This window comes from Denticeps clupeoides, chromosome 6 (genome assembly GCF_900700375.1).
Source record: "Denticeps clupeoides chromosome 6, fDenClu1.1, whole genome shotgun sequence".
Taxonomy (NCBI): domain Eukaryota; kingdom Metazoa; phylum Chordata; class Actinopteri; order Clupeiformes; family Denticipitidae; genus Denticeps; species Denticeps clupeoides.
Window position 1 is genome coordinate 24,991,919 of NC_041712.1, and position 27,978 is coordinate 25,019,896.

At 52.5% G+C, this 27,978-nt stretch overlaps 1 protein-coding gene across 6 annotated transcripts in view; it reads left to right on the forward strand.

Moving 5' to 3' along the window:
* The window catches only part of mtmr4 (myotubularin related protein 4), a 29,870-nt gene that overhangs the window by 388 nt on the left and 1,504 nt on the right, over positions 1 to 27,978 (forward strand). The window contains exons 1-18 of one of the 6 annotated variants that reach the window (XM_028983342.1): positions 1,266 to 1,558; positions 5,913 to 6,010; positions 15,465 to 15,554; positions 19,661 to 19,777; positions 20,160 to 20,189; positions 20,548 to 20,630; positions 21,396 to 21,562; positions 21,689 to 21,785; positions 22,429 to 22,542; positions 22,916 to 23,109; positions 24,016 to 24,144; positions 24,857 to 24,968; positions 25,123 to 25,318; positions 25,398 to 25,583; positions 25,658 to 25,828; positions 25,937 to 26,091; positions 26,432 to 27,632; positions 27,719 to 27,829. In XM_028983342.1, the coding sequence (XP_028839175.1) occupies positions 6,008 to 6,010; positions 15,465 to 15,554; positions 19,661 to 19,777; positions 20,160 to 20,189; positions 20,548 to 20,630; positions 21,396 to 21,562; positions 21,689 to 21,785; positions 22,429 to 22,542; positions 22,916 to 23,109; positions 24,016 to 24,144; positions 24,857 to 24,968; positions 25,123 to 25,318; positions 25,398 to 25,583; positions 25,658 to 25,828; positions 25,937 to 26,091; positions 26,432 to 27,632; positions 27,719 to 27,829 (3,156 nt within the window). In that variant the 5' untranslated portion in view covers positions 1,266 to 1,558; positions 5,913 to 6,007. Of the gene's footprint in view, positions 1 to 1,265; positions 1,559 to 2,733; positions 3,136 to 3,503; positions 6,011 to 7,291; positions 7,777 to 15,464; positions 15,555 to 19,660; positions 19,778 to 20,159; positions 20,190 to 20,547; positions 20,631 to 21,395; positions 21,563 to 21,688; positions 21,786 to 22,428; positions 22,543 to 22,915; positions 23,110 to 24,015; positions 24,145 to 24,856; positions 24,969 to 25,122; positions 25,319 to 25,397; positions 25,584 to 25,657; positions 25,829 to 25,936; positions 26,092 to 26,431; positions 27,633 to 27,718; positions 27,830 to 27,978 lie in introns of those variants that run through there. The other 5 variants (XM_028983344.1, XM_028983341.1, XM_028983343.1 and 2 more) reach the window with 5 other exon arrangements.

A 27,978-nucleotide genomic window follows, 5' to 3' on the forward strand; every position in this document is an offset into this window, starting at 1 on the left:
GTCTGGACAGGGATTGTCACTGATGGCTGTCAGGCCGCCACGCCCCGCCTCGCCATCATGGCTCTGAGGTGTTCTGACAGATCAGCGAACTGACAGCCCTAAACCCGACCCAACCCACATGTACACTGACGTTATGTACAATTTCTTACCTTTATTCAGGGGATTATGGGGACTATGCTGCTCTGACAGGCCTGCTGATCTGTCACCAGATGTATTTCTCCTCACGTCATTGCAGTTTGTGGCGAAACATGGCAATCCTGACATATAACAGGCCTTTATAATCCGTCAGTCCCGGTCTGTCTGGGATCTGAGTTAGCGTCGTGTTACGTGGTGGCATATTGTGTATATGACCGCGCCGCCTTTCCTGGAGGTGTTGCGAGGTCACGTGGTTTCATGGCGGCCTTAACGCGGGATTTTCTCCACAACTGGTGCCCTTTGACACCGCGTTTTGGCTGAAGATCCCGTATTCCTCCCGTATCTCCTGCTGGTAGAAAATATGAGCTTGTGGGTTGAACTTTGGGACTCTGGATCATGTGGTGATTGGGGCTGATCCAGGGCCGCTGGTAAACAGCAGCGAAGAGTTAATTTTTCGAGAGGGAAGTTTCTCTCTCCGTCGATCACATGAGAAGCGTTGGAAATGAAACTTGTCTTTTCTTTTGTAAAAGGAAGTGGGAAAGTGGCTCTGACCTCAACGCCTGGTTCAGGTTATTTTTCATAACGGCACGAAAATCCTCATTGGACCTGAAATCCCCTCTTAAAGGGCCGGCGCAGATATTGGTGCTGATGGTGCTCATGGCCGACCAGCGGCATTAATATTAATGGGGCAGTGGTGGCCTAGTGGTTAAGAAAGCGGCCCCGTAATAATAAGGTTGCCACCAAGGTTGCCACCAAGGTGCCACTGAGCAGAGCACCGTCCCCACACGCTGCTCCCCGGGCGCCTGTCATGGTGCCCACTGCTCACTCAGGGTGATGGTTAAATGCAGAGGACAAATTTCACTGTGTGCACCGTGTGCTGTGCTGCTGTGTATTCACTTCAGTAATACACAGATAATTATCTTTCCGCGAATAAATGAAAGTGAACTTGATGGAAAAACGAGGCGTTCTTTGCTCGGCGTTCCTTGCTCGCCTGTGAACCAGAAGACCCGGGTTCAAACCCCACTTACTACCATCGTGTCCCTGAGCAGGACACTTAACCCTGAGTGTCTCCAGGGGGGGACTGTCCCTGTAACTACTGATTGTAAGTCGCTCTGGATAAGGGCGTCTGGTAAATGCTGTAAATGGAAATAAATGAGACAGAAACGCGGCAGAAATCCCGTCTGGACGGACGCCGGTTCCTCGCGGATCGCCGGGCCCGGTTCTCGACTCCATTCATTTCCTCCTGGAGGACCATGTTGTGCGACTGAAAGTAACTGGCACCGAGCCGGGAGGGAGGGACGTCACCGCCTGGACTTTAACGGGAGCAGGCGGGGGCGGGAACCGCCACTTCGGAGGCGTCGTAGCGGCTCTCCCTGCTCCGCGGCTGAGAACACACGCCGGGCCTCGGCCGCAGCCCCGATCGGTAAGAAAAACCGGCCGCTTGCGGCCCCAAGCCGGGATTAGGCGTTCACTCGAGCTGGGAAACGGCTTCCTGCCAGAAGGGGGTGTGTCTCCGAGGGGAGAACTATGGGGAAGTTCGGGGCTCGCTCCTCGTCCCGACAAGTGCACCGCGCCCCCAGAGCCCTTCCAGCCGCGTCACCACGGAGGATTTTTTAAAAATGAATTCTTTTATTTGTGCACCAGTCGCGCTCGGGTCCTGCAGATGTTGGTTCGAGCTGCTGCTGAAAATATCCGACTTGGTGGCCTCAAGTCTAGTTGTAAAGGTGGTGGTGGTGGTGGTTGGGTGGGGGCCGGCGCTATTATGTTACGGAGGTTGTCCTCACCAAGGGTCAGGAAGCGAAGGGTTTTTCCGCCGAATTTCCTTGCAATTTCCTGATCCCTGCAAAGAAATAAAAACTAATATATATAATGCACCCTGCAACGACCAGATGAGGTTTTTTTTTTTTTTTTTTTTTTTTTGCAAGACCCTGCTTGCATGCGCAGCACAGGAATGTGTGTAGAACCCCCCCCCAACCCCCAAACCGGGGGTGGTCCCTACGCTCTGTTCCACTGCCGGACCGCGTCTGAGCGGATGTGCTGTATTTGGCCCGGGGTTTGAACCCTGTAATTGGCTTGGAGTGTCCAGTGCGGCGCATGGCACAGTTTCCGATTGGCCGGCGTCGGTGAGCCCGTTGGGGGAGGGGCCCGAAAACCACGCATGCGTTCAGTAGACGTAGCCAGCGTGCGATATTTAGACACACAACATTATATTTCTCCTCCTTCCACAGCGGACCGGCCAGTCAGCTTGTCCGGGCGGTCCCCAGTAGCTGGGTTTCAACGCGCGTGTAAATACGTTTATTTATATACAGTACAGGCCAGAAGTTTGGACACTTTCTCATTCGACGTGTTTTCTTTATCTTCATGACCATTTACGTTGGTAGATTCTCACTGAAGGCATCAAAACTATGAATGAACACATGTGGAGTTCTGTACTTAACAAAAAGTGGAGACCTGGAGACCTCCACAGTCACCGGACCTGAACCCAGTCCAGATAGTTTGCAGAACACCTAAACACCTCTGGGAACTCCTTCAAGACTGTATGGAGAAGCATTTCAGGTGACGACCTCTTGAAGCTCATCGAGAGAATGCCAAGAGTGTGCAAAGCAGTAACCAGAGCAAATAAACTAGAATATAAAGAAAACACACTGAATGACAAGGCGTGTCCAATCTTGGCATGTACTGTATACGCGTGTATGTATGTATCAGGAAGTAATATAATAAATCTATATTACGAGTACTTCGGGTTTTTCCAGTTTGTATATAATCATGGCGTGTAATAAACCCCTCGAGCTTCATAAATGCGGTAGATTATGGGCTTTTAATCACGTGACCGCGGCGCCCAATCGCAGCCGAGCTTGGGGCGCGCGTGACGCGAGGACTGATGACGCGGCGGCGTCACGTACGACACGCGCGGCGCGGCGGAGTTTTAGCGCGCAAGCAAGTTTGCTTTTATCCCAGTTTACTTTTCGCCCGGTGAGGAGCGTGGATGTGACCGACCAGGTACCACCGACCTTATCCGCGCAGGTTCCTGACGAGGCAAAGAACTTCTGCGTCCGTTCTGCAGCGCGTGTTCGTGTTTGATGTGTAGAGTCCCGTGGGCGCGTGTTGTAGTCCAATCTGTTGAGTTGTTCCGTGTCAGCAGGAGCGCAAAACCCAGCAGAACCTGCAGGATCCTGCAACAAAACCCAGCAGAACCTGTGGTTTCCTGTAACAGAACCTGCAGGATCCTGCAACAGAACCCAGGAGAACCTGCAGGATCCTGTAACAGAACTCAGGAGAACCTGCAGGATCCTGCAACAAAACCCAGCAGAACCTGCAGGATCCTGTAATAGAACTCAGGAGAACCGGTGGTTTCCAGTAACAGAACCTGCAGGATCCTGCAACAGAACCCAGCAGAACCTGCAGGATCCTGCAACAAAACCCAGCAGAACCTGTGGTTTCCTGTAACAGAACCTGCAGGATCCTGCAACAGAACCCAGGAGAACCTGCAGGATCCTGTAACAGTACACAGTAGAACCTGCAGGTGCATGTAGCAGAACCCAGTAGAACCAAAGGACTGTAGAAGTAGTTTTATTGTGGTCGAGTTGTTTTTTTTTTTTTTTGGCTTCAAGTATAAAATGAGCAGGGGGGGGAGCCTGTTTCTTTTTCTGATTCACCAGGAAAATATGTGGCTGAAGTGGAGTATTAATTCCCCTTTAGAACAATATTTAACAGACTGGTGTGAAGCGGTGCACCGCTGAGGGAACAGGTGATGTGGGACAACTTGAGGAAAGTAACAGTCACCTTCTCAGTCAATTGTTGCAAACTGGCTTCACACGTCTTCACGATTTGAGAGGAGAAAGGTTGAGTGGCACCAGTCCTGTATTTGGGTCTGTCTGCAATCATAACCAGAACTCGCCTGGTTCTGGCTTATCTTCAAATCTGGACCTTCAATCCAAATCCACTCAGAGTTTGAGGGTAGTGAGCTGATGGACTTTCAGCAGTAGGGTTAGACACAGAATCACTTAAGATCTGAATTTCTGCACTTTCTGCTGGTGAGTGGCTTGGGTTCACATTGTCACACCGGGTCACTGGCTCCTCCCTGATTCCTGTAGCATCACACCGGGTCACTGGCTCCTCCCTGATTCCTGTAGCATCACCGGGTCACTGGCTCCACCCTGATTCCTGTAGCATCACACCGGGTCACTGGCTCCTCCCTGACTCCCTGATTCCTGTAACATCACACCGGGTCACTGGCTCCTCCCTGATTCCTGTAGCATCACCGGCTCCCCCCTGATTCCTTCCTGATTCCTGTAGTCACGCCGGGTCACTGGATCCTACCTGGCTCCTCCCTGATTCCTGTAGTCACGCCGGGTCACTGGATCCTACCTGGCTCCTCCCTGATTCCTGTAGTGTCACGCCGGGTCACTGGCTCCCCCCTGATTCCTGTAGTGTCACGCTGGGTCACTGGCTCCCCCCTGATTCCTTCCTGATTCCTGTAGTCACGCCGGGTCACTGGATCCTACCTGACTCTTCCCTGATTCTTGTAGTGTCACGCCGGGTCACTGGCTCCTCCCTGAATCCTGTAGTGTCACGGCGGGTCACTGGCTCCTCCCTGGCTCCCCCCTGATTCCCGTAGTGTCACGCCGGGTCACTGGCTCCTCCCTGATTCCCGTAGTGTCACGCCGGGTCACTGGCTCCTCCCTGATTCCGTAGTGTCACGCTGGGTCACTGGCTCCTCCCTGATTCCCGTAGTGTCACGCCGGGTCCCTGGCTCCTCCCTGGCTCCTTCCTGATTCCTGTAGTCACGCCGGGTCACTGGATCCTACCTGGCTCCTCCCTGATTCTTGTAGTGTCACGCCGGGTCACTGGCTCCTCCCTGATTCCTGTAGTGTCACGCCGGTCACTGGCTCCTCCCTGGCTCCTCCCTGATTCCTGTAGTGTCATGCCAGGTCACTGGCTCCTCCCTGATTCTTGTAGTGTCACGCCGGGTCACTGGCTCCTCCCTGATTCCTGTAGTGTCACGCCGGTCACTGGCTCCTCCCTGATTCCTTTAGTGTCACGCCGGGTCACTGGCTCCTCCCTGGCTCCTTCCTGATTCCTGTAGTCACGCCGGGTCACTGGATCCTACCCTGGCTCCTCCCTGATTCTTGTAGTGTCACGCCGGGTCACTGGCTCCTCCCTGATTCCTGTAGTGTCACGCCGGTCACTGGCTCCTCCCTGGCTCCTCCCTGATTCCTGTAGTGTCATGCCAGGTCACTGGCTCCTCCCTGATTCTTGTAGTGTCACGCCGGGTCACTGGCTCCTCCCTGATTCCTGTAGTGTCACGCCGGTCACTGGCTCCTCCCTGGCTCCTCCCTGATTCCTTTAGTGTCACGCCGGGTCACTGGCTCCTCCCTGGCTCCTCCAGTTCCTGTAGTGTCACGCTGGGTCACTGGTTCCTCCCTGATTCCTGTAGTGTCACGCCGGGTCACTGGCTCCTCCCTGGCTCCTCCGATTCCTGTAGTGTCACGCCGGGTCACTGGCTCCTCCCTGGCTCCTCCCTGATTCCTGTAGTGTCACTCCGGGTCACTGGCTCCTCCCTGATTCCTGTAGTGTCACTCCGGGTCACTGGCTCCTCCCTGATTGCCTGATCGATGGTCAATTGGCTTGTCCTGCTGGGCGTCTAGACGGCCGCCGTGTTTGCAGCCTTCACCTGCAGGTCGCGCCGGGGTGCCGCTGTGTTAGTTCCGTCCCGGCTTGCGCCGTCGTCCAGCCTGTCTTGTCATCGCTGCTCGAATCTGTTTCTGTTTCTGCAGGAGCGTCCGCTGCTGCTGCCATACAGGGGTGCGGAGGATAGCTGGAGAGGCGGAGCCAGCGCTGAGCAGGCGAGTTCTCAACACCGACGGCCAGCATGGTGAGTGGCCTGGCAGCCGCCAGTGAGAAGCCCTTTAATCAGGCCAATCTCTGCTGTGGTGAATAAGTAACCGCTTCTCTCCACTTCCTTCATTGCTCTCCCGCAGCATGCACCCTCACACACCCTCACACACCCTCACGCACCCTCACGCACCCTCTCGCACCCTCTCGCCTCCTCTCGCCTCCCCTGTCATGTTTACAATTGGGCAGTGGTGGCCTAGTGGTTAAGGAAGTGGCCCCGTAATCAGGTTGCCGGTTCGAATCCCGATCCGCCAAGGTACCACTGAGGTGCCACTGAGCAAAGCACCGTCCCCACACACTGCTCCCCGGGCACCTGTCATGGCTGCCCACTGCTCACTCAGGGTGATGGGTTAAATGCAGAGGACAAATTTCACTGTGTGCACCGTGTGCTGTGCTGCTGTGTATCACATGTGACAATCACTTCACTTTACTTTAAACAATCTTTTTACTGATCCCGAACGGTGCAGCAGTAGGTGAGAGTGCAGCGCCGCTCCCTCTAAACTCCTGTCCTCTTGCAACCTGCAAGGTTCCTCCGGGAAGGGGCGTGCAGGGACACGGCGCAGGGACTGTGGTTTGTTTTGCAGGCGGGGCTGGTGGAGGTAGTGCAGAGTCAGACTGGTGGTGGGAGGGTGGAGGCTGGTCTGATTTCGCCGTGATCTGTATGTCGCCACTTTCCTTGTGCCGCCCTCTGCTGGTAGATCTGAAAACAGCGGATGTGTAGATTCAAGTATTTTTATTTGTCACATTATACAAGTACACAAGTACAATGTGCGGTGAATCGTCCTCTGTGTAGATTGCAAAGCTGTGGTGTGTGTGTGTTGGGTTGTTTTTGTTGTCACTCGGGTCACGTGATGCGTCCTTGCAGCTGGACAGCATAGGACAGCAGGACCGTGTGCACCAACTCTCTGTCGTCAGGGCGGGGGATTCTTTGCGAATGTCACATTGGCCATGTGGGGGGTCATTGGGTACGGGAGGTACGGTCCCTTCTGCGCAGAGGAAGCCCACTGCAGCTCCACTAGGGGCGGAGTGAGAGCGTCGCAGGAGGGGCGGGGCCTGCCGAGTCGTGATGCTCCAGAATGCTGTGTCACCGATGCGCCGCACATCAGCACACACCGTGCTCCCCCCCCCACCCCGTCCCCCCGTCCATCTGTCCACCCGCCGCTGCCCAGAAAAAAGCACTGATCTGAGAACAGTGGAAGCGGCAGGTGTGTGTGTGTGTGTGTGTGTGTGTTGCTGAGATAGCAGCCTGCTGGTTATGATCTCAGTGAAGGGTGAACGAGCACGTGAGTGAAGCGGTGGATGCTCGCTCGCTCGCCGCTCTGGCCCCTCCCCACTGCCAGCGTAGGGCGGGGTTTAGCATCAGGCAGTTCCTTCTCCCCAGTCTCCTCCTCTCGCTCTCTCTTCCTTCCCGTCCCCTCATTCCCGTCCTCCTGTTCCATCTGCTGCACCTGCAGTCGGGGTTTTTTTCTCGTACTGATGACATTTTGGATCCGTTATTTTCTCTCATTTATTTTATTGTTGGACTTTCTCGTTTTTTTGTGATTTTGGGGACAAGCGGCTGTTATTGGGACTCTTCACCCTCCGCCTGGTGTGTGTGTGTGTGTGTGTGTGTGTGTGTGGGGTAAGGATGGTCGTGCCGGTCGTCAGCGCCGCTCCGCTCCCCCAGGCACACGAGCCGCGTCCCTCCCGCCCCCCCGCACCATGAGCGTGACCGCACGTGTCTCCTGCTCCATGCTCCGCTGCTTCGTAAGTCCCTGTCTTTCTCTCTCTCTCTCTTTCTCTGTGCGCGTGTGTGTAGCAGGGACGAACAGATCCTCCCGGAGCACGTATTGTACCAGGAGCTGCAGCCGCGTCCGCGTTTTTACTCGCCGCGAGCTGCAGCGCGGCGCCGGATGCGCCGCGTTACGTAACCGGCCGGAAGTCGGGAAACGAAGAGATAAACACGGGGGGAGATGACTGACAGGAAGCCGGCGGAACCAGGGAGTGTGACGGCCCTGGAAGTGACCCTTTTCAAGCACGTCTCCCACCCCCACCGCTCCCGCTGGACTTGTGGTTCATTGTCTCGAGGGGTCGGTGTGCCAGCTTGTTGTCCTGGCGACGCATTTCTTTGATCCGTATTCGCTTGCCGGTTTAACCGGCGAATAGTTTCAGCTCTGTGGAGCGTAGTCCTCGGATGATGGAGCCTCCTGTGCTTTTAACATCTCACCCTCCACATCTTCATCTGCTCCCTTCCTGCTCCTGTCCTCCTCTAATAGCCTCAGAAATGGAAATCACTCAGCACCGCTGTCACATAAGTGAATCAAGCTCGCTCTATACGACGTTCTGGACTGCGATTGGGCAGTGAAGGGTCCAGTCTATGGACCAGATCAGCTCTCACATTTCACAGTGTTTCACCACTGACTGAAACTATGGCCAGCTCGTTGGCTGTAGCGCATCGTTGGTGTAAACACATATTTAGATATCTGGTTAAGGTCAGGGACTGATCCATATCTGCCTCCTTTATGAGTGTTGCACGTGGACTATGGAGCTGTGCAGTAGAGAGCGAGATGATCTTCACCTGAGCTCCTGACAGAACCTCTCCGCTCTGATTGGTCCCTGTTGGGGACAGATGGAGGCGGAAACAGACATCAGCTGTATGATTCTTCCTCACGGTGTTCCCTGGTTAGCACTAGAGGCGTGAACCTTCACCGGTCCCACAATTCGATTACCATTACCAATACATAGATTATCGATGAATCATGATCCATCCTAGCAATGTTTCTACATGACATTGTTTTCATGCGAGTTAAGGGACCATGGACATTTGAACCGGTAGTTTTTCTGGTCTTCGTGGTGTTAGGCAGTGACGACCAAATGCCAGTGAGACGCCAACCAAACACATCTACAAAGCACAGCAAAAACGAGTACGGCATTCAGAGGACGTTCATTTCAAACACCTCCCCAGTGCGCCGTGGTACTCGGATCAGGCTGCCACAGTCACTACCGGCACTACTTTTTAACTCGGATTTTAGAATTCCGGCCCCAGAAAATCACCAAGCAACGTCCAAGCTTCACCAGAGTTTCCTCCACTACAGGAATCAAAGTCGCCACGACCTGAAGCTACAGACTCCAGAAAAACAGCCGGTTCAGACGTCCGTGGCGTCAGGTGAGCGCGGACTGTGAACAGACTGTTTTTCTGCTTATTGGAGAAAATCTAAAGCCGCTTTCAGAGGGGAACAGGGCAGCGTCACGCTCGTCGTAAATCAGCATGGTTCTTTAAACTCCCAGGAAGATGATGAAAGTGAAGTGATTGTCGTTGTGAAACGCTGCAGCACAGCACAAGGTGACACGGTGAAATGTGTCCCCTGTATTTAACCATCCCCCTTGGTGAGCAGTGGGCAGCCATGACAGGCGCCCGGGGATTAACCGCTAGGCCACCACTGCCCGTGTTGTGTCGTGTTGTAGATCTCTGACACTCAGAGACTGTTAAGATCAGCTTTTCCTCCATTCCCAAATCACCAAACAACATCCTCCACGTCTGCATCACAAGGCATCAATTATACGATTCATTTGAACGCCTCTGCTAATGAATCTGTGCTTGGTTTAAAGGCATTTTCACACCTACAGGTTTTAATGCGCTTCGTTTGCCCCCTTGGTGCGTGTTCCTTTGGTCCGGTGTGAACACGGTAATCGCACTTGGGGTGGTAGTAGCCTAGCTGGTAACACACTCGCCTATGAACCAGAAGACCCAGGTTCAAACCCCACTTACTACCATCGTGTCCCTGAGCAAGACACTTAACCCTGAGTGTCTCCAGGGGGGGACTGTCCCTGTAACTGCTGACTGTAAGTCGCTCTGGATAAGGGCGTTTGGTAAATGCTGTAAATGTAAATGGAATGTGATTGCACTTGGATGTTCATCAAAACAATCGCAAAAAGAGGTGGTCTTGATTTGATCCAAATCGCGACCTCTGGTGCGGCTTGCCCGTTGAGAACCAACACCGAAGTTCAACAAGACCAAAAGCTATCACATAATTTGAGAACGGTGAATTATGGTTAAATTTCAGTGTCGTCAACAGCAGATCTGCTTTGTGTATTTACTTTTGTTTTTCCCGCAGCAATTTGAAGCAACGCATTTTGATTTGCCAACTGGTTCGAACAAATTCGGACAAAGTGCCACAAAAAGTCCGGTTTTGGTTTGACTGACGCAATAATTCGCCATGGTAACATGCTGGATGTTTAATGAAAAACCAAGTGAGTCACACAATGAAATGGCATCAACTTGATGGAATATGCTCAAATATGAAATTAATCATGATAAATAACGTCTGTCTTTAGCAGAGTTCTGTATTGTAATTCCGTTTGGCAGAGTCCGGAATACGAACCGCCCGCTCACCAACTTGTTACGACGGGCTTCCAGGTGTTGCCTGTGGACCGCGGGCCCTCGGCCTCCTCGCCACCGCGCCCCGCGTATCAGACGCTCTAATCTCCGCGGCTCTTAATCCGCCACAGAGGCTCATCAGATTAAGCAAGTTTTGGTTCGGCGGTCGCGGGGAAGAGTCGTGGACCGGCAGATTCCTACACGGTAAAAAGGCCGGTGTTGTATCCATGGCAACTGGACCTCCGTTCATAGATGCGCAGCGTTTGTCGCCGTCATTTGCAGATTCGGGGGAATATTTTGGGGCCTCCGGGTTCTTTTGTCTCCTCCTTTCTGTGCGTGGACTACGAATGGAAATACTTCCTGTCCTCGTGTGAAGTAGCATGTGTGTTTGGTGGTAGTAGCCTAGCGGGTAACACACTCGCCAGTGAACCAGAAGACCCAGGTTCAAACCCCAATTACTACCATCGTGTCCCTGAGCAGGACACTTAACCCTGAGTGTCTCCAGGGGGACTGTCCCTGTAACTACTGACTGTAAGTCGCTCTGGATAAGGACGTCTGGTAAATGCTGTAAATGTGTTCGAGGGGTGCGTGGTGGCATGTCATGGTCTACCCTCCTGCACGTGGCATTAGCCTAAATCCGGATTCGGAGTGAACAATGGCGGGCGGGGCGGGGCAGGGCGGGCGCTGCGCATCGGCAGTGACAAAGCAGAAAGGCTTCTGGCACCCGCTGTTCCTGGCGGCAGGTGCCGCTCTCACCTGAGGACGGTGGTGATTCAGATGTCCCCTCGATTTACTCGTCAGAGAAATCCGGTGCAGTCGACGTTCGAGGTTAAATTACCGCCCCAGCATCCCAGGTTGGGGGTGGGGGAGCCGTCTGCCGATTTATAATGATGAAGATGGCAGCAGTCTGGTTCAGGGCTGGTTCTGCTTCTGGTTCGGACAATTTAATCTCTAACCTGTAGTGTGACATTTATTTTCGTCGCTAGTTCCTGATTAAAAGTGGTTCTTGTCAGTTCTGGACCAGAGATGTGACTCTGTCTTCAAACCAGGTTCCCAGGCCCTCAAATTGCTTCGGACGTGAAGGATTTAAAAATAACCCACGGTAGCAGCAGCCTGGTGTCGTGACTCATCCTGAAGCAGGAGATGGGAGCGCACGGGTGGGGACGGGTGGGGATTTGTGGGCGTGAGTGAGGTGTGGCCGAGAGCTGGAGCAGCTGCTGCTGCTGCTGCTTCCTCTACCTTCGCTGCAATAGCTGGTCTGGCGCCATCATGGCTACGCCACCAGAAGCAGGGCTTCTGGAATGTGCTACCGGTTCTGTCCACAGTCAGGTCAGGGTTGGAAGGTACCAGTTTCTGATAATGTTTATAAAGTGTTACTGCAGCCCTAAATACGGTTCCTCATGAGTGTAAATGAACTTTGTCCAACATGGCACTGAGATTACACTGACTTTTCAAGGCGGATGTCTCCAGGAACATGATCGGCTGTTTCTTGGTGTGGAAGTATGTGGTTCTGCGGTTCCCCTGTCTAAAGGTTTTTACATCAACCCTACCTTGACCAGCTCAGATGGTCAGGCTGGGATGAAGATCTTTGGGTGTGGCAGTGGACACTGAGACACTGAGGAGCTGCAAAAATGAGGCCAGGCCTGGTGATTAATTGCATGGTGAATTTTGGTACACTAACTAACACAACTAATGCAAAATGCAGCAGCACGACTGATCTTCAACCTTCCCAAGTTCTCCACACCGCCCCTCTGCTACGTTCCCTCCACCGGCTCCCAGTAGCTGCACGCATCAGGTTCTAAATACTGATGCTGGCCTACAAAGCCAAACATGGAGTAGCACCATCCTACCTCACAGCCCTTATTACACCTCGCACTGCACCTGGTATACTCCGAGCCTCCAGTACTGCTCGCCTGGTCCTCCATCTCTGAAGGTAAAAGGAAGACGCTCATCTAGACTCTTCTCCGTCTTGGCCCCTCGGTGGTGGAATGAACGTCCAGCTCAGTCACTGAGCACCTTCACACGGCAGCTCAAGACCTTCCTCTTTAGAGAATATTTAGATGAACTTATAACCTTCTTCTTGTCTGACTTCTGTATAGAAACTAGAACCGAGTGAAATAAAAGATTGTATTGATAGTTGGGGGTCCTAGTGAACCAGAACTGATCACTTCATTGGTTGTAAGATGGAAGCACGTTGTAAATCGCTCTGGATACGGGCGTCTGCCAAATGCCTTAAATGTAAAGGTACATGTACACAAAGTTCATGCTTCATCAGGCCCACATCTGAAGACCCAATGGGTCTGGATAATTGGGCTTTTAGCTAAAGGCACATTCTTGACTGTCTTTCTGGCTCGGTTGGAGATTATACATTTCTGCTATGTGTTCTCACATGACTCTCACACGTTGGCCCGTTTCAGCAACTATTTATCGCAAAGGAAATTGTTTGTGTGGCGACTGCCACGGCACACAGAGGTGCGGAATAATGTAAGAATAGAGTAAGATGATTACAGTGGTAAAAATGGTAATAAAACTCTACATAAAATAATTTGAATCTTACCTTTATCCTGATGGCCTGACGCTGGTTTGAATTAGAAACGATCTGACTTTATTGCTAATTTGTTGCTTTATTGTCCGTAAAGTGGAACATTTTTAGATCTTTCTCATTGGGAAAAAAACGGCTGGTGAACCTGAGAAGAGTTCCGCCCACAGAGCTCCTCTGTAAATACGGAACAAGTTAAAACGGACGCGTGGATTCCAGTCGGTGGGATTTTTGCCAACGTGTCTGTCAGCGGCGGCTTTAATTAGCTCAGGTACCTAATGGGCCGGCGAGGTGCGCTCTCGGCGTAATGACTGTTCGAATGTCTGCATGTAGAACCATGCATCTGCTTTCCAGCTGTTAGAACGTTGCTTCGTCATTGGAACTCTGGATTCGGAGTGCTGGGTTGGGGACCAGGAGTTCGTCTGTCTGCTCCGCCGTCGGCTCAGTGCCGTAATGAGGATTTATGCGGAATTAGCAGGGGGACCGACCCCGGCACGTTGTCAAATTAACCCCCCGGTGCCAAAATGGCAAGACCGATCGGGCCTTCCTGCCCTGCTGGTCCGAGTGTTGACCGTCTCAATCACACTTCAAATACGGCAGAGCTCCATCGGTGGAGTTCATTACGCCACAAACTGCAACCGAATTCCCACCCATCCGCCACCGCCGGGAACGAGGAGGTGGGATCGGCTTCATTAGCAACAGACCTCCTGTTCTGTACCCGAGTCTCCACCCATCCACCACCGCTGCACCCGTTTCTTCACACTGAACCTGACCCAGATCTGAATCCTGAGGGATTCCTCTGCTCTTCTCCTCTTCTCGCTCACTCACCTCACATTTTCACTTTCACCAGGCCCCCATCTGACTGCACCACCATTTGCACGTTCACCATGACGCTTCTTTCTACCCGTTCTTCTCGTTTTTTTTTTTTTTTTTTTTGAGTTGAACAACCATCAGCCATGTCTGAGTGATGAGCCGCTGGCTCTTGGCCGCCACTCATCACTCTTCTGTCTGGGCTCTGAGCGTCATGGTCAGAGTGAACAACATGGAGTTTGGTTCTGAACTTCAGTGACATTTGCCGCTTTAGTGCATGTGTCACTGCTGTCAGTATAGGATTGAAGGAGGAGAGAATGGGGGGGGGGGGCAGGGCGCAGGAGTTTGGGGGACTATGTGAAATTTACACTTAAGGCACCTGGCAGACGCCCTTATCCAGAGCGACCTACAACATGCCATCATGTCATCAATGTAGTGATCAGTTCTGGTTCAATCGTTTTATTTCACTCTGGTGCAGTTTCTCTTGCATCAGTCAGACCATAAGAAAGTTACAAGTTAGTCTTCTCCAAAGAGGAAGGTCTGAAGCTGCTGAACGAGTGTCCACTTGGTGTCTTCGATACTTCCTGATTTGACGTTGGTGACATGTTGGGTACAGGAGATCAGTCAGAACACTATAAACATATATCCAATCCTTTGGTTATAGGTTTATATTAAATATGAACCACCTACCACAGTGGCCCTCGAGGGCCGGGAAAGTGAAGTGATTGTCACTTGTGATACACAGCAGCACAGCACACGGTGCACACAGTGAAATTTGTCCTCTGCATTTAACCCATCACCCTGAGTGAGCAGTGGGCAGCCATGACAGGCGCCCGGGGAGCAGTGTGTGGGGACGGTGCTTTGGTCAGTGGCACCTCAGTGGCACCTTGGCAGATCGGGATTCGAACCGGCAATCTCCTGATTACGGGGCCATTTCCTTAACTGCTCCTGTTCAAGGCCGCCCCAGTTGGAGCAGTTGGCAGCATTTTTCCTTTTTCTTTCGAGTTTCTCAAGGTCACCCCGTCTTCCCAGCCTGCTGACAGATGTCACTCGGTGCCATCTGTCCTCCTCTCGCCCGTCTCCATTTATCCTCATCCTGACCAACCAGCTCCTCGTCACCGCACCATTCGCGCAGCGATCTGTTAATCAGTTTCTCTTGTCGGCGTAAACACTCAGATGAAGTTGGAGTTTTGAAGGGCGTCTCTTGATGCGGTGGGCGGCCTTGAAGCCCCGCCCCCCTGGCAGCCAGACTGCGCGTGGCTGCGATGGGAGCCAGACGCGGCGGGAATCTGGTGCGCTGCCCCCATGGCTGGCACTAAAACAGCAGGGGGACGCGTAAGCCCGCCTCCGGCGTCTGGCTGCAGGAGGACACGCCCACCGGGTCTGTTTGTTCTGCGGTGTGATGCCTGTGGTCACGTCTGGTCAGCTGACGCTAGATGGTGACCATGAAACTCTGATCAAGGTCCTAACCAATGTGTGTGTGTGTGTGTGTGCTGTACTGTGAAGACCTGAGGTGCCCTGTTCTCCCTACATTTTCCGTGCAGCTTGTCAGAAGACGTCCCATTTGTCACAATGAAGGATCCTGGTGCCTTTTATAGACTCTGGCCTTTAAATTATTCATCTGAGGGCGAAATGGGCATTTTTGTGTCCTCTTATCAACCAAGTTGACGTGTGTTCTCTGTGGATTGATTGTCCTCTGGTTGAATCTGTGTGTCTGTTGTCTGACAGGGTGAGGAGGGACCCCCCAGTCTGGAGTACATTCAGGCCAAAGACCTTTTCCCCCAGAAAGAGCTGGTGAAGGAGGAGGACAGCCTGCAGGTCAGTATCTGTACACTAACACACACACACTTCTGTACATTCTAAACAGATAATGTCCTCGGCCTTTAGCAACTCCCAACATTTCTTTAATTCTACACTTGGTTCCCAGAAGGACCAACCAGGTTAGAATATGAGCTCCAGACCGCAAAGTCTCACTTCTCTAGTGAGAAACACACCAGGTTATCTGCTGCATCTCTGGTATATTTTTATTCTCAGGTCAACTGTGGGCGTAGTCTGCCCTGTGGGTGCCCTGTGGGTGGAGTGAGCTCTGTGCTCCCACTGTTGTCAGATGCTAGTGCAGATTGGACCTTTATCAGAGGGTTATCAGGGTTCTGATGAAGGTTCACTGCGGAACACCTGCAGAGGAAAGTGAACTGATTGTCACTTGTGATCCACAGCAGCACAGCGCACGGTGCACACAGTGAAATTTGTCCTCTGCATTTAACCCATCACCCTGAGTGAGCAGTGGGCAGCCATGACAGATCTCCCAAGCGCATAGCATGACCAGCATATGGTACAACATAGTGCTACTCTAGACTGTCTAAAAATCACTATAAATAGTGAGGTAAGCATTTTGATTATTTTAAGTTTTAGTCGAGTCTTTGCATCCATCTGTCATTTTAGTCTTAATCAGTCTTAGACACGTCCAGACTAAAAGTCTGAGCATTTTAGTCTTATTTTAATCAGAATTATCCATGAATGTTTTAGTCCATGAAATTTGTATTTTAGTCTCATTTTTAAAATAATGTCGTTCTATTTAACCCATTCGATATAGTACAAGTACAGAGTAGAACAGACAAAAACAACATTTTTAGTCGAACCCCTTTCATAATTAAAACAATTATTGTTACCTTATAGACTTAAGAATACTCGACATCCGTTCCAGTGGCCGCATTTCTCCGTGTTTTTCGACACATTCTGTTTTCTTTTCAACTTCATCTTTTTCACCCAGACATCTGCTCATCCATCACACAAAATCATGAATTGTAATTAATGCTGCGAATGCGTGTTGAGGAAGTGATGTCATCTGCGCAACTGTACGGGAGACACAGGAAACAGAAATACTGCAAAATAGTAACGAGATTAAATGAAAAAAAAACGAACATGAGGCATTTTATTATAATTTATATTTTGTAAACCACAAAAACATTGCCAATATTGGCAAAAATATTGCATGATATATTTCACAATAGTTATCGCCATATGACCAGCATTTACGTCGCGTCTTGTCTTATTTCAGTCTCGTCAAAAAGGTTCGTTGACGAAGATATTTCATCATATATTTTGTTGATGGAAACAACACTACTTTTTAGATTGTAATCCCTCTGATTGGGGCGATTGGTCCGCTCGGCATCCACGTTCCGTCGGACCCACCGGTGCTCCGCTTTCATGGCTGCCCGGGCGCCTCATGTACGCAGTCGGTAGCCGCATGAAAAATGCATGCAGTTTCCCCGCAGGCAGTCCTGCAGTGGGGAGAGGAGGCCACGCCCAGAGGAGCGCGAGAGTGGGCCCAGCGCACCACCGATGTCATTTCAAGTGTTCTGTGCACGCGTCACAGGGCCAGAACTGGAACAGGATTGGAGCATTGATCAGTCATCAGCCCCGCCCACACCCCACACAATACCATCATTTGTTAATAACAAATTCATTAAATCGCTCGTCTTAAATGAATGGCTGCTGTATTTTTAAGTCAAATGATGAAATCATTAAATATTAACATAGGACAACGTTGTCTGCAATAGTATCTTTAATATCTGTATCTGTTTCAAAATAATAATTTCTATACACACACACACACACCTGTAATAATGTTTCTGGTTGAGCTCTAGACTGAAACTTACTTGCTGTCTTGCAAAGCATGCTGGGTAAAGCTGTGCCTGTCCTGGAGTGTCTCATTAGATCAGGGTTGGGTGGATGGAGACCAAAACCGCCCAGAGACACACACCAGCAGTTGTGTGTGTGTTAAACGGAGTTAGTTTCACTTGTATTCTTTCTTAATCAGCATTTTGCATTTGACCTTTTTTAGTCGTTATCTGACAGTTGTGGTTCGGAATTCCGTGTTCCAGACTCGGGTCGTGTCGTGCCGGCTCCGGGTTTAAGCCGCCGGTGTCGTCAGGAATATATTTGAGCCTGCAGCTGTCGGGACGTGGAGGGGGAACGTGACACGGATCGCCGTGCGCTCGGCTGCTGTCTGACTCATGCACCTTCATTTGGAGCGCTGTCTCCGGACACACACACACACACACACACACACAGACTCCTCTCAGCATGAATACACACACACACACCACACAACTGATAAAGAGACGGAACAGAAGGGCTGTAATCTCAGATCCCGGCGGCTGGAGAATTTCTCCACATCGCCTTATTTCATATTTCTTATGAGTGATGAGGAAGTTTTTATTTTCACACGCACACCAACGCCAGGCGTGGGCTAGAGTAGGAAAACGAATGGCCTGGATTTACGACGTTCCTTTTTTCAGCTGAGTCATGAAGCTCCCGTCGGCTGTAATATAATTTGAGTGTCTAATCCCCAAAATGGACGGCAGAGTGCTCGGTGCCAGGAGTGGGCGGGGCTCTGGTGTATTGATTGCATTTGGCGCTAACGGCCAAGCTTCCCTGGGGACTGTGTGTGGTCCCCGCATGTCCCTCGTTGTCCCGGTCTCTTGCGGACCGCCCCGGACTGTTACGTGACACAGCAGAAATGGCCCCGTGTGGCGGTGCTCCAGAAGTTCTTCTGGAAAGATCCATGCCGCGCCCACTGCATTATGGCCCTTAACTGGACACTGTGGCTATAAATTCCTATAAAAGCTGAAATGTGATTATTTCTGGAACGATGCTGATGGGGGGTGTACATTAGTTATGTATTGCTGTATAGATTTTAAAGGTCCCCTATTATGAAAATATTTTTTTCTTTTAGATCAGCCTTATTAAAGTAAAGTGTAGTGTCACATGTGATACACAGCAGCACAGCACACGGTGCACACAGTGAAATTTGTCGTCTGCATTTAACCCATCACCCTTGGTGAGCAGTGGGCACCATGACAGGAACCCGGGGAGCAGATCGGCAACCTTCTGATTACGGGGCTGCTTCCTTAACTGCTAGGCCACCACTGCCCCTAAATAGGCCGCCTATCGGTCCCCTGATTCTGTATCTGAAGTCACTTGGTGCAGAATTACAGCCACTTTGATCCAGTCCCACAGTGAGATTTCCCAGGACGCGCCGTTTCACCGTCTGTAGCTTTAAATGCTAATGAGGAGGAGAGCGACCAATAGAAGTTGAGGGGAAATTTGTGGGAATGACGCCATCAACACCCTCCACCAACCACGATGTCTGGCGCAGACAGGAAGTCATGTCGCTGTTTTTCCAGAAAAATTCAGCAGAATCTCGTGTGACTGAAGTAAAAAAAAATACATTTGTGCTCATTTTTACATCCAATCACGAGCAACTGCAGTGCTTCACACGTTTGGAAGCCATGACGTTATCCGGAACGCGGGGACATGTTCCGGTAATGAGTGCGGCAGCCACCCGGTGCCACTGCTTCCATCTTGCAAATGTCGCAGTTTTCAACAAGGCAACGCGGCACAATACGCTCCCACATGACCAGGAGCAACCAATCGAGCTGCGGACTTTGTTTTACGCCGACCCATATACAGGTGGGCTGGTGAAAGAAGAGTTTGGAACGAGAATTCTGGTTACCAGCCTCGAACCAGTGGGGCAGTGGTGGCCTAGCGGTTAAGGAAGCGGCCCCATAATCAGAATGTTGCTGGTTCGAATCCCGATCCACCAAGGTGCCACTGAGCAAAGCACCGTCCCCACACACTGCTCCCCGGGCGCCTGTCATGGTGCCCACTGCTCACTCAGGGTGATGGGTTAAATGCAGAGGACAAATTTCACTGTGTGCACCGTGTGCTGTGCTGCTGTGTATCACGTGTGACAATCACTTCACTTTCACTTTCACCAGGACGATGTCTAACTGATGGGCCGGGGGCGGGCTGTCTCTGTACCAACTGTCTGAGGGGGACCCCAACATCCCTGACCACGTTAAAGGGTTCATGTTAGGAACTAGTATATGAGGAAGTTAACCCCCACTCTTTTTCTGCAGGTGCCCTTCCCAGTGCTTCAGGGGGAAGGGGTGGAGTTTCTGGGCCGCGCCGACGATGCCATCATTGCCATTTCCAACTACAGGCTCCACATCAAGTTCAAAGACTCCATCATTAATGTAAGTATCAGCGTGATGGACAGAAAGACGCTGGGACGTTTCAAGCAGAAATAGACGCCGTGGTGTTCTTTAGATTTGCTGCGGCGGTTCCTGCTTCTGTCACCTCTTCAGAGGCGTATGCAGATAGCAGTCCAGCCTGGTCAAGTTTATAGGGTCTAAAATCCACATTCAGCTACATCCTGCCTTGTGTGTGTGTGTGTGTGTGTGTGAGAGAGAGAACGTCTTATTCTTCTTACTTTTTATTTTATTTCTTTCCACACGACTCTTCCCTTCCCTGCTGAGCGTCTTCACACTAAACCTCATTTTCCGTTTCCGTCCCTCTCTGTGTCCTTTTGGTTCTACTCCGTCCGTCCGTCCATCCATCCGTCTCTCTGTGTTGTAGACGTACCCAGGTGTGGACAGTGAGATATCAGTGAGTACCCCGTCCACCTCAGATTTCAGCAGGTTTCTGCTACGCTGGACTTTGTAGAGCACTGCGGTGTGTGTGTGTGTGTGTGTGTGTGTGTGTGTGTGTGAAATCTACGGGATTCATCAGTGCACTTAAATGGAATTGTCCTTGACTAAGATGCAGCACGTGTGTGTGTGTGTGTGTGTGTGTGTGTGTGATGCTGCTGCTGTACCGCACGAGTCGCCCTTTAACCACACAGAGAGGCTGGAGCTGAAACTGGTTGCAGTGTGGGTGTTGGCCGGGTGCCGGTGTTCTCCGGAAGAGGAACCGGGCTGTTCCGCTCCAGGTTTTATTCTGCTGAGCTGCCGTCTTTTCACCACAGGTTCCCCTGCGGCTGGTTGAACACGTGGAGAGCAGAGAGATGTTCCAGCTGCACATCATCTGCAAGGACTCCAAAGTTGTCAGGTAGGCGACACACGCGACCGAAGACGTGGCTGCAGCTCGAAATTCCACATGCAGCTGGAAAGGAGGAATTGTGGAAAAGTCGTGGCATCTAGAAACAGAATCAGTTTTATCAGAGTTATAACATGGTGAAAGTTCATGGGGCAGCGGTGGCCTAGCAGTTAACGAAGCGGCCCCGTAATCAGAAGGTTGCCGGTTCGAATCCCGATCCGCCAAGGTGCCACTGAGGCGCCTGTCATGGGTTAAATGCAGAGGACACATTTTGTTCTGTGCACCGTGTGCTGTGCTGCAGTGTTTCACAATGACAATCACTTCACTTCACATGACAGCTTTTGAAAAATGTCTTCGTTTAAGCAGTCGGTACTCTGTGTGTGTTCCTTATTTCTGCAATTTTGGTCAGGTCTGTTTCAGGATTTGTGCATACTTTTGTTTTTAATTGAATTAACATGCGAACATGTTGCCATGGTTACCATGGCTCAACCGAACCTTTATCCAAGTGAGGACCTCACGTTCACAGTCGTCCCTCCTGAACAAGACAAATTCTTCATGATGAAGAGGAGTTCCCCACTATTCCTCTCTGTTGCTCCGGGTTGGAAAGACCGTTTCGGTCGAGTCCTCCTGCCCCCGGTTCTCCCAGGCTTTTTGTAATTGGGACCAGACACGTGTTTGTGGTGGACACTGCCTCTTTGTTTTGGTCTCCTTTGTGTGTGGGAGAAAGTAGGCCTCGCTTTGCCCCGAGTGAAGAATGACCTCCTGTGCCTTTGACAGGTGCCACTTCTCCACGTTTAAGCAGTGCCAGGAATGGCTGAAGAGGCTGAACCGCGCCACGGTGCACCCCGCCCGGCTGGAGGACCTGTTCGCCCTGGCGTACCACGCCTGGTGTCTCGGGGGCAGCGCCGACGACGAGGACCAGCACCTGCACCTGTGCCATCCAGGTATGCGACATCAGTGCATTTTGGAGGCTAATAAGTTTCCATAAGTGTGCGTTCTGTCACGTTTCTCTGGTGATGGATGCATGCGAGTGTTGCATCAGGTTAAGGTTGCTCTTGCTCTCGGATCAGGGGACCATGTGCGCCACCGTGTGGAGCTGGAGGTGAAGAGGATGGGCTACGACATGCAGAACGCCTGGAGAATATCCGACATCAACAGTAACTACAAGTACGTTCTGCCTCGACTACATTACCCATGGTGCTCAGCGAATGGGGCAGCGGTGGCCTAGCGGTTAAGGAAGCAGCCCCGTTATCAGAAGGTTGCCGGTTCGAATCCCGATCCGCCAAGGTGCCACTGAGGTGCCACCGAGCAAAGCACCGTCCCCACACACTGCTCCCCGGGCGCCTGTCATGGTGCACACTGCTTACCAAGGGTGATGGGTTAAATACAGAGGACACATTTCACTATGTGCAACATGTGCTGTGCTGCTGTGTATCACAATCACTTCACTTTATTTATCGGGAGGAAGTAGCCTAGGGGTAACACACACTCCTGTGAACCAGAAGACCCAGGTTCAAACCCCACTTACTACCATCGTGTCCCTGAGCAAGACACTTAACCCTGAGTGTCTCCAGGGGGGGACTGTCCCTGTCACTACTGACTGTAAGTCGCTCTGGATAAGGGCGTCTGGTAAATCCTGTAAATTTAAATGTAAATGCTCCACTGCAGAGCCGGATCTGACCGCTCAGGGTCTGTTGCAGTCTTATACATCCGATCTCAAAGCATCAGAAAGTGTCCTGCTGGCCTGAATCTTCACTCCGCAAGATGAGTGAGGTGGACGTGTCCCATCTTCCTGTTCTGCCCTGTCCAGGCTCTGCTCCAGCTACCCCCAGAAGCTGCTGGTGCCGGTGTGGATCACGGACAAGGAGCTGGAGAGCGTGGCGTCCTTCAGGTCCTGGAAGAGGATTCCAGTGGTCGTGTACAGGTGACCACGTGTTCTGCATGTTTTACAGGCGTGAACCTCTACCCCGCCACCTCCAGTCACCACCGGCACTACTTTTTAGCTAGAATGTGATGCATTGATTATGAGGTTCCTTTCATGGTGCTTTAGTTGGCTTTTGTGTAGCTCTGGAAGTTTCTTTAAACTTGAGAGGCTTCCAACCGTGACAAAGTAAGATAGTTTGGCCGACTTCTTCTAGAAGATGAACAGTGGTGTTTGTTGCAGTGGGGGCGTGTGAAAAAGACGCCAGCATGAAAAGCACAAGACATTCTTACTCAAGCACGTTTTGTGCAGCTTATTGTCATTTTTAGAGTTGCAGTAATAACCTGGCAACATGCATCACCTTCCTCCTGCACAGACACCACAGGAACGGCGCGGTGATCGCCCGCTGCAGCCAGCCGGAGATCAGCTGGTGGGGGTGGAGGAACACCGACGATGAGTACCTGGTCACGTCCATCGCCAAGGCCTGTTCCCTGGACCGGGGGACCCGGGGACCCGGTGGCTCTCCTGGCAGGCCAAGGGACGGAGGCGACAGCTCCAATAGTGACTTTGGTGAGTTGATTGGGCGGCTGTAGCCTAGTGGGTCACAGAGTCCCTGGTTCAAACCCCACTTGTGTCCCTGAGCAAGACACTTAACCCCGAGTGTCTCCGGTCAGACTGTCCCTGGATAAGGGATCTGCTAAATGGCCAAAAATTCAAATATTGATGCGGAGGGAAAAACAAAGCTTTTTTTTTTTTTTTAGTTTTTTTAATCTGGGTCACATCTTCTGCTTTCCGGCTGCATCAAAAACACTTTTCAATTAGTTACGCTAATGAGCAGCACATCAGAGCTGCGTGTGTGTGTGTGTGTGTGTGTGTGTGTGTGTGTGTGTGTGGTGAGCGGATGAGAACTAGACACCAATTAAAAAAAAACAAAAAACTACAGTATGTTTTCAAGACAATGGCCAGAGCCACCATTTAATTAGTCTTCAAACACACACACACACACACACACAGACTGTGCATGCTCATACATGCAGCGGAAGCGAAGCCTCGTCTCGGCCGCCAAGAATGTGAGGCCTGCTGTCGGGGGATCCATTCCCATGGCTGCGGCTCGGACCCCGGCTTCTGCCCAGATATCGACAGGTTCTATCAGCTCATCCTCTGCAGATCTTTATTTCAGAAGTACGGAACTAGGATTGCAGCTTGATGGTCTTTATGAATTATTTGCATAATAAACAGCAGTACACTATAATGCATAGAAGACATTTTTATTCTAATCTTTCGATCTGAGTGGTCTATTATTTAGTTGTTTTCTCTGATAAATTCCACAGCGATATTTGATTGATTTTGGTAAAGATTTCGCTCGAGCTCGTTCATTTGACGCTCATGGTTTGAAGTTAATGTCGTCCGCGTGGAGCTGTAGTGGCCATCAGGAGGTGTTATTGATCCGCCGTCGTCGATATCTTCCCCGTTCAGACTCCTCCCTGACCGAGTGCCCGGGCCCCGACGCCGGCGCCGCGCTGCAGAAGCTGCTGATCCTGGACGCCCGGTCCTACACGGCGGCGGTGGCCAACCGCGCCAAGGGCGGCGGCTGCGAGTGTGAAGGTGGGTGACGTGGCGATGGAACACCTGACCAGCAGCGTAAATTACGGAGGGCCGAGTGTGTGTGTGTGTGTGTGTGTATCAGGACACGGTGAAAGAATTTGGTAATTTGTTTTATAACGCCGTCTCTGGTTGTTCGTGTGTGTGTGTGTGTGTGTGTGTGTGTCTGTGTGTGTGTGTGTGTGGGTGAAAGAATTTGGTAATTTGTTTTATAACGCCGTCTCTGGTTGTTTGTGTGTGTGTGTGTGTGTGTGTGGGTGAGTGGGTGAAAGAATTTGGTAATTTGTTTTATAACGCCGTCTCTGGTTGTTCGTGTGTGTGTGTGTGTGTGTGTGTGTGTGTGTGTGTGTGTGTGTGTGTGTGTGTGTGGGTGAAAGAATTTGGTAATTTGTTTTATAACGCCGTCTCTGGTTGTTCGTGTGTGTGTGTGTGTGTATCAGGACACGGTGAAAGAATTTGGTAATTTGTTTTATAACGCCGTCTCTGGTTGTTCGTGTGTGTGTGTGTGTGTGTGTGTGTGTGTGTGTGTGTGTGTGTGTGTGTGTGTGTGTGTGTGTGTGGGTGAAAGAATTTGGTAATTTGTTTTATAACGCCGTCTCTGGTTGTTTGTGTGTGTGTGTGTGTGTGTGTGGGTGAAAGAATTTGGTAATTTGTTTTATAACGCCGTCTCTGGTTGTTCGTGTGTGTGTGTGTGTGTGTGTGTGTGTGTGTATAGAGTACTACCCCAACTGTGAGGTGATGTTCATGGGCATGGCCAACATCCACTCGATCAGGAACAGTTTCCAGTCCCTGCGGGCCGTGTGCAGCCAGATCCCCGACCCGGGGAAGTAAGTGGATCCTTCTGACCTTTCCCTGCTTTTTAAAAAACCGTCGTCTTCATTGTAACTGAATCAGAAATCAAGTCAAGATTTTCACCGCTTGTACGTATTACTGTAAATGTATATGGAGATTTGGAAGGAATGTCTCTCTCTCTCTCCACAGCTGGCTCTCTGCTCTGGAAAACACCCGTTGGCTGCAGCACCTGTCAGTCATGCTGAAGGCGGCCGCCCTGGTGTCTTCTGCCGTGGAGCGGGACGGGCGGCCAGTGCTGGTGCACTGCTCGGACGGGTGGGACCGCACCCCTCAAATAGTCGCCCTCGCCAAGGTCCTCCTGGACCCGTTCTACAGGACGATGGAGGTAACGGCCCCGCCCCCACCTGCCGCCTCGTGGCGTCTGCGCGCGAGCATCGCTTCACGCCCCGTGTCCCCCCCCGCAGGGCTTCCAGGTGCTGGTGGAGACCGACTGGCTGGACTACGGCCACAAGTTTGGCGACCGCTGCGGCCACCAGGAGAACGTGGACGACGTGAGCGAGCAGTGTCCCGTCTTCCTGCAGTGGCTGGACTGTGTGCACCAGCTGCTGAAGCAGTTCCCCTGCCTGTTCGAGTTCAACGAAGCCTTCCTGGTCAGTGCCGGCGTGAAGAGGGTGTGCGTGGTGAAATGAAGACGTAATTCACCGCGTCTTTTACCGGTTCGCAGGTGAAGCTGGTTCAGCACACCTACTCCTGTCTCTACGGGACGTTCCTGTGTAACAACGCCAGGGAGAGGGAGGCGCGGAACGTCTACAAGCGCACCTGTTCCGTCTGGTCCCTGCTCCGCCCCGGCAACAAGAACTTCCAGAACTTTCTCTATATCCCCAGTCACGACGTGGTACGTGCTGGGACAACACCGACATGGTTCATGGTCCCTACAATGAAACCCATGTAGCTCATGCACATAAAAATATCAGTGAGATTAATATCCGGTTTTTCTGAGCAGGTGCTGCAGCCTGTGTGCCACACCCGAGCGCTGCAACTGTGGACGGCCGTGTACCTCCCCACCTCCTCACCCTGCACTGCGGCAGAGGACGCCATGGACCTCTACCTCTCCCCCTCCGCCCAGGGGGAGGAGCTAACCTCCCGCTCCCTCGACAGGTCAGTCCGACAGTTCCTTCTCAGTGGGCTGGAACTTTTACTGTGTAGTCTGAAAAGTTCCAGTCTCTCTGGAGTCGTGGGTAGGCTGGTAGTAGCCTAGCGGGTAACACACTCGCCTATGGACCAGAAGACCCAGGTTCAAATCCCATTTACTACCATCGTGTCCCTGAGCAGGACACCTGAGTCCCTGTAACTACTGATTGTAAGTTCTTCTGGATAAGGGCGCCTGGTAAATGCCGTAAATGTAAATGAAAAGTGCTTTTTTAATTCAGTCATGTGACTGTGCTGCCCTCTATTGGTTAAAATGAGTAATGCTACTTAGTTTTTTTTCTTTTTGCAGGCTTCCGAAGACTCGCTCGATGGACAACCTGACCTCCGCCTGTGAAAATGGGATGCCGCTGACGCGCACGTCCAGTGACCCTAACCTCAACAAACACTGCCAAGAGGGCCGTGTGGCCCTGGAGCCAATTGCCGGGCCAGTTGCCAGTTCGTGTGACACGCCAGAGGAGGACACTTCGGACACAGGGTTGGGCAGCGAGGGCCCAGAGGTGGAGGCCTGTGTAGAGAGCCCGCCCCCATCAACCCTGGAAGCCAATGACGACAGACCTCAGGACTCGAGGGCGGGGCCTTGCCTAACAACGCAGCCTCTGCCCTCTATGCCCCTCCCACAGGCCCCGGATCCGGACTGCCTTCCCCCGCTGGACACTCCCATTCTGCATCAGGCCCTGCCCTGCGCCTCCCGCCTCCCACTCCTGCCCCCACCTGGGACTGAACCAGACACTTCCACGCAGGACGTCCCCCCGGACGGCCACACCTGTGCTGTCAGTAGCGCCCCGCCCCGGGCGGAGGAACCCAGCTTGACCGCAGTGGAGCTCCTGGCCCTCAGGCAGCTGCCCGCCCCTCCACTGGAGGACTCCACCGAGACTCTCACGGAGCAGACGTCCGACGAAGGGCCGGCCCCGCCCCCGAGGAGGGCGGAGCTGGTGTCGGTCCGCGAGCGGGCGGCGAGGCGCCTGGTGTCCCAGAGTCAGCTGAGCGACTTCACGCTGCTGGGCTCGCACTGGAGCAGCAGCGTCCAGGGCCTGGTCCAGTCGGCCTGCGGCGGCTACCAGGGCCGGAGGCCGAGCGGCAGGCCGCTCCGGGCGCAGGGGGCGCCGTGCTGCCGCAGGGAGCAGCCCCGCCCGCCCGCCAGCCCGCTCCCCTCCGCCGGCTGGTTCTCCAGCGTCAGGAGCTCCGGCTACGCCGCCCTCTGCTCGTCCGCCCTGTCCGCCGGCCCGGCGTTCCGCCAGCTCGTGCTGAACGGCCGCTCCTCGCCCTCCTCCCCTCCCCCGCCGCCGCAGGCGCCCTCGTACCTGGACGACGACGGCCTCCCGGTCGCCATGGACGCCGTGCAGCAGCGGCTGCGGCAGATCGAGGCCACGTACAAGCAGGAAGTGGAGGTCCTGCGGCAGCAGGTCCGGCAGCTGCAGATGAGGCTGGAGAGCAGGCAGCACTGCACTCCGCCCTCCGAGCCCGACGTCGACTACGAGGACGACGACATTGTGAGGCTCCTCCCCCCGTCCCGTAACGTCACCGCCGCTGTCCGGTGAGTGCCGTGCGAAGTGACCGGTCTCTCCGCTGTCTGCAGATGTGCCTCAGGGAGTCGGACGCCAGCGATGGAGAAGATTCCCTGTCGGACCACAGCGAGGACCGGTTCAGCGAGGGCAGCTGGGACCGCGTCGAGCGCAAGGACACGGAGGTCGGTGTGCCCCGCCCCTTTTACCCACCCACCCTCTCGCGTTTACCAGACGCCCTCATCCAGGGCGACTTACAGGGACAGCCCCCCTGGAGACACTCAGGAACACGATGGTAGTAAGTGGGCTTTTAACCTGGGTCTTCTGGTTCTTA